Source organism: Coloeus monedula (genome assembly GCF_965178545.1).
Source record: "Coloeus monedula genome assembly, contig: HAP1_SCAFFOLD_293, whole genome shotgun sequence".
Classification (NCBI taxonomy): domain Eukaryota; kingdom Metazoa; phylum Chordata; class Aves; order Passeriformes; family Corvidae; genus Coloeus; species Coloeus monedula.
In genome coordinates, this window is record NW_028120645.1 from 88,939 (window position 1) to 95,024 (window position 6,086).

Below are 6,086 nucleotides of genomic sequence, written 5' to 3' on the forward strand. Positions count from 1 at the left end.
ACGTTACAGCAGGCTGGGCAGGACTGATACTCGTGAAATTAGAAACACGCTGGAGAAGTGCACAGAGAACTGTCTCCCTGGGAAGGAGCCCACGGCAGAGCAGAAGAAAGAGACTCCCCTCCCTGAGGGAACTGAAGAAAGATCTCAAGCGATGAACTGGCTGAAACACTCCCAGACCCTGTCTCCGTGCGCTGTCGGAGGGAAAGAGGGAGGGGATGGAGGGGAAAAAAGGTGTTTGAAAGGCTTATTTTATTCCTCATTATCCTACTCTGTTAATAATAAATTTACTTTATGCCTTTAAGTTTGAGCCTGTTTTGAACTTAGAATGTTTTTCTCCCAATCCTTATCTCAACTCATGAGCCCTTCGTAACAATTTTCATGGCTACCTGGTATTTTAAACAGTGTCAAACCATGACAGTGTGTTCCACGTGGCCCCTCTCTGTCACAAGTGACCCTTGGTTCCATGAGATTCCATTGTCCCACACTGGTCCCCAGGTTGCCCTGAGGCTGTTCTGTGTCACAATGGACACTGGATTCCACAGGAGCTGGCAATGGCCCAGTGGCACCTGCGTCCTCTGAGGCCCTGCCTTGTCCAAGCAGAGCCTTGGATCCATGAGATTCCATGTTGTCACAATGGCCTGCTGAGTTCCATGGGGCTGTGCTGTGTCACAGTGGACACTGAGATCCACGTGCCCTGGCAATGTCCAAGTGGCACCTGGCTTCCACGAGGCCCCGCTGTGTGTGAAGGTGACACTTTGTTCCCCCTCTGTGTCACACTGGAGCCTTGGTTCCATGAGATTCCACTGTGTCACAGTGGTGTCCTGGGTGCCACGAGGCCCCGCTGTAAAACAGTGCACACTTGGTTCCATGAGTTTCCATTCCATCAGAATGCTCTCTTGGATTCCATGAGGCCCTGCTGTGTCCCTAGGGAGCCTTTGTTCCATATTTTCCCACTGGGTCACAATGGTCTCCAGCGCTCTATGAGGCCACACCATGGGACAGTGGACATTTGCTTCCATGAGATTCCACGGTGTCACAATGGTCTCCTGGGTGCCATGAGGCCCCTCTTTGTAACAGCTGAGACTCGGCTCCCCAAGATTCCCTGGCGTCACTGTGCTCTCCTGGGATCCATCAGGCTGTGCTGTGTCACAGTGGACACTTGCTTCCTCCAAGGCTGCAGATGTCCCAGTGGCACCGGGTTTCCTTCCGTGAGGCCGCGCTTTGTCCCAGTGGGGCCTTGGTTCCATGAGAATCCACTGGGACCCTGTGCTCCCCTGGGTCCCACGAGGCCTTGCTCTGCCACAATGGCACCTTGTTTCTACTCGGCCTGGCAATGTTTTTGTGGCCCTTGTGTTCCATGGGGCCCCTCTCTGTCACAAGTGACCCTTGGTTCCATGAGATTCCGTTGCCCCACAGTGGTCTCCAGGTTTCCATGAGGCTGCGCTGTGTCCCAATGGACACTGGATTCCACAGGAGCTGGCAGTGTCCCAGTGTCACCGGTGTCCCAGGAGGCCCCACTTGGTCAAAGTGGAGCCGTGGTTCCATGAGATTCCACGTTGGCACAGTGGCCTGCTGAGTTCCATGAGGCTGCGCTGTGTCCCAATGGACAATCTCGCTGTCCCCGGCTCTGCCCTGCCACTGCCAGCCCTGCCCTGACCTCTGCCCAGCCTCACCCTCTGTGCCTTGGACACACACATGCCCTGAGCTCATCCTCCCTCTGGGTGCTTCTCCTGCCCCAGCGCTGCCCTGGGAGGGTTCATTCCTCACAGGAGCTGCTGTGTTTGTGCTGGTGCATTTTATAGCTCTGCTTCTGCCTCTCTGCCAGTTGTGTCTCCACAGAGCTCTGCAGGGAGAAGATTCATGGAATCGTGGAATGACAGAGGTGGGAAGAGCCCCCTGAGCCCCCTTGGCCAGGCTGTGGCTGGCCTGGAGTTGCCTTTGCCCAGAGCAGCCCCTGGGCTGCTGTGCTTGGCACTGGTGGCTGCAGCGGGGTTGGTCCCAGCCCAAGGCTTTGGCTGTCCCTGAGCAGGGCTGGCCCCACATGAGGTGTCTCTGCAGCCCCCCAAACCATGGGCTGGGGGTGGGCAAGTGTTCCCGAGGGCACAGGGAGGGGACAGCTGGGCTGGACTGACCCAAGGGATCTCCCATTCCATGGGACGTCGTGGTCAGCAATGAACTGGGGAAAGGAAGGGGGCGAGAGGGTGTCTGGATTTTCTGTATTGATCCATTTGTCTTCCAAAGCAGCCACTCCATGCACTGAGTTCTTGCCTCCCTGTGGTTGCTTTGCTTCTGCACTTGGCCTTTGCTCTTTACTTCCCTGCCCCAACCATTAATCTCTCCTTATGGTGACCCACAGTTTTCTCAGCTTATTTTCTCCTGGTGCCTGGCTGGGGAGGGACAGTGCCAGAGACACTTGGTTGTCACTTGATGGACAGAGAGGTTTCACCAGGGTCACCTTGCCCAACCCTTCTCTTATGGGCACAGCCAGAAGTGTCAGGGCTCTGTCGGGTGCCCAGCCCTGAGCTGGGCTCACGCCCTGCTCACAGCCCCAGGGCTGCTCAGGGACACGAGTCCTTCCCTGGCACGCTCACAGACAGTTCATTGCAGCACGGGCAGGGGCTCCCTGAGCTCAGCTGCCGCTGCCAGAGCCTGGCAGGGACCTCAGCCCTGCGGGTGTCACCCTGCCCTGCCCCTGCCCGAGGTGCCCCACGGCCGCAGGGATGGGCACGGGGAGCTCTGTGCACAGGAGCTCATCCCAGCCCTGCATCCAGGGGGTTCCCAGGGGATGGCACTCTCTGGGAACTCCAGGAACAGCTGAAGGTGTTTGTGCTCGCTGCGTTTATGTCCCCCCCCACACACAGGATGTTCAGGGCTGTGTCTTGTCCGTGCACTGCAAACACGGAGCCCTGACCCGGTCCCTGGATGTCCCTCCATGGAGGGAAGAACAACCTCTGTGACCTGGGCAGAGAGGCCCCTGCTGGCAGCGGCGCTGGCTTTGCCAGGGCACTGCTGGGTGCCCCCACCCTGAGCACTGCCACCCTTTGCTGCTCAGGGCTGGTTTCCTCTCCAGGGCGCTGCGTTGGGCACATCCTGGAGACAAAACTGGGAAGGAGATGGAAGCTTCCAGGCCCTGCACTGGGGAGATGCCCTCGCATGATGGAAATGTTGCTGCAGAGCCCAGCTCTGTCCCAGCAGTGCCCACGACCTGTCCCTGCCTGCAGTCCCTGGGCAGTCACACAGCAGGACTGGGACCCAGCTGACAGAGCCCTGAGGCCTGAAACCAACACAGGGGCTCTGCAGGGGAGTGTGGAAGGGAAGGAAGAGGAGTTACGGAGGAGAAGCCCTGGGGCTCCCTGGCAGTGCTCTCCTGCTGGGACTCTTTTCTCCCCAGCTCTGCCCAGAGGCACCGACCCTGCAGCTCCAGAGAAGTCAGGGAGGAAAGATGCCAGGGAAACAAGACAACACAGGGCTCTTTCTTTTGTTCCAGCACACACATAGTGTAGTGCAGCTCCCCGCTTATACAGTCTCTGGGTCACACTGGAAAGGCAAATACCAAATTAAAAATGGAACAGACAAAGATTTTTGTGAGAACAAATTCACAGCAGCGTAACACCTGTGTCAGCAGCAACAAACACAGGACACAGAGTGGGCATTAATGAGTCACATCAGAGCAGCTCCAAGGTCAGGAGAATGAGAGTTTATTGCTGCTGAAAACAACCCGTGATCCTTTTCCTCAGGGCATCCCTGAGCTCCTGGTTCCTCAGGCTGTAGATGAGGGGGTTCAGGGCTGGAGGCACCACCGAGTACACAACTGACAGGGCCACATCCAGGGATGGGGAGGAGATGGAGGGGGGCTTCAGGTGGGCAAACATAACAGTGCTGAGGAACAGAGAGAGCACGGCCAGGTGAGGGAGGCACGTGGAAAAGGCTTTGTGCCGGCCCTGCTCAGAGGGGATCCTCAGCACGGCCCTGAAGATCTGCACATAGGAGAAAACAATGAACACAAAAGAACCAAAAGTTAAACAGATGGAAAACACAACAAGCCCGAGCTCCCTGAGGTGGCAGTGTGAGCAGGAGAGCTTGAGGATGTGTGGGATTTCACAGAAGAACTGGCCCAGGGCATTGCCCTGGCCCAGGGGCAGGGAAAATGTATTGGCCGTGTGCAGGAGAGCGTAGAGAAAGGCACTGGCCCAGGCAGCTGCTGCCATGTGGGCACAAGCTCTGCTGCCCAGGAGGGTCCCGTAGTGCAGGGCTTTGCAGATGGACACGTAGCGCTCGTAGCACATGATGGTGAGGAGGAAATCCTCTGCTGAGAGGAAGAACAGAAAGAAAAACACCTGAGCAGCACATGCTGAGTAGGAGATGTGGCTGGTGCCCCAGAGGGAATTGTGCATGGCCTTGGGGACAGTGGTGCAGATGGAGCCCAGGTCGGTGAGGGCCAGGCTGAGCAGGAAGAAGAACATGGGGCTGTGCAGGTGCTGGCCGCAGGCTCCGGCGCTGATGATGAGGCCGCTGCCCAGGAGGGCAGCCAGGGAGATGCCCAGGAAGAGGCAGAAGTGCAGGAGCTGCAGCTGCCGCGTGTCTGCCAATGCCAGCAGGAGGAAGGGGCTGATGGAGCTGCTGTTGCACATTGGCTGTGTCTGGCCATGGGCACCTGTTCATGAGGAATGAAACAATGAAGAGTTAGAGGAGATCTGTAACCACAACCAAAGCCATTTCCCATCCACCCTCCCCTGGAACACACACAGACACCCTTTTGTGTTTAAGAGTTCTGAGGTTTTTGTTTTTAATCTCTGCCCATATCTCTCCTGGTATTCTTGGATATCAGAAATCCTCAGCATTTCTGCTGCCCTCAGGGAGAACAGAGCAACTTTTGCAAGGCAAGATGATGAGTGGAGACTCAGGGGAGGTGCTCTGTCATTCTGACCTGCTCAGAGTTTCTCGGTTTCACTTTTCTCAAATGCAGAATGTTCACCCTCCCATGTTTCCCTTAAAGATCACCGGGTGCTGCTGGGAGCAGATGGATCCACCACAGACCCCCAAATGTCCGTCCCTCTCTCAAGGTCTCAGCACCACATTTGTAGCCGAGGACACCCCTGGCTCATTTCACCAACCCGACAGCATTTGCACACTTGTAGCATCTCTGCTTTTCTCCTCTCTCTGGGCCTTTCAGATAACACAAAGATGCTCCAGGACATGTTTGCATCCTGGAGGAAACTCCCAGCTTGGAAGGAAACCTCAGGGAGAGAGCCAAGAGTCCCAGAGCTGGCACTGGACAAAGGGAGATTGAGCTGCTGCCCTGGCTGCACTGACAGCCCTGCCCACAGCCGGGCACTGGGGCCAGCGTCACCCTGAGCCAGCTGTGCCCCCTCCCAGAGCCCCCAGGGCCGGGCAGCTGCTCCCAGCCCTGTGCTCTTGTACTAGTTTGAAAACAAACCAGTGGGAGGCACCAAGTCAGAATAACAATTTAATGGGGAAGTTTAAAGAAAAGGAAAGAAAAAAAAACAACTAAAAGAAAACACTGGTTCAAACTGACAGAGTCAAGATACAACCTGAGTCCCTGTTAGGCAGGGTGGTGGTAGCAGTCTGCTAGAATTATGGCTGCAGTCCTCTGAAGCGGTGATCCTGTAGAAAAGGGTCTGCTCTTCCTCAGAAGGTCCGGTGGCTGTGTAGCTCCTGTCCTCTGGAAATCCAGTGGAAAGGTCCCCTCTCTGGTTTTCAACCTCAGCTTATATCCACGCTGGGATGCTTGGTTCCTCCCTCTGGGTGGAGCATCTCACAATGGGGTAATGAGTCATAAGGCCAGGTGTTGATTGGGCTCATTAACAGATGATAGTCCAGAGGGAGTTATCTATGAGTCATGCGGCAGGACAATGATGGGCCATTAACAGCAAGATAGTCTGGGGGGAGGAGGCAAGGAAACACTGCCCCACCTGATTTCAACGGCTGATGGGGATGGTAATAGAATACACTGCAACCCAGGACATTATCCACCCCTTATTCTATTACCATCTACATCATCCCAAATCAATACCTTCTTTAAACTCTACACATACATATGTGTGTATATATATATATATATATAT

At 55.6% G+C, this 6,086-nt stretch overlaps 1 protein-coding gene across 1 annotated transcript; it reads right to left on the reverse strand.

Moving 5' to 3' along the window:
* Positions 1–3,698: 3,698 nt before the first annotated feature.
* LOC309585768 (olfactory receptor 14J1-like) lies at positions 3,699–4,631 on the reverse strand (the record flags this gene model as incomplete). The annotated part of the gene is made up of 1 exon (XM_082303633.1): positions 3,699–4,631. One exon carries the CDS (start codon positions 4,629–4,631, stop codon positions 3,699–3,701), a length of 933 nt encoding a protein of 310 aa, XP_082159759.1.
* Positions 4,632–6,086: the final 1,455 nt, after the last annotated feature.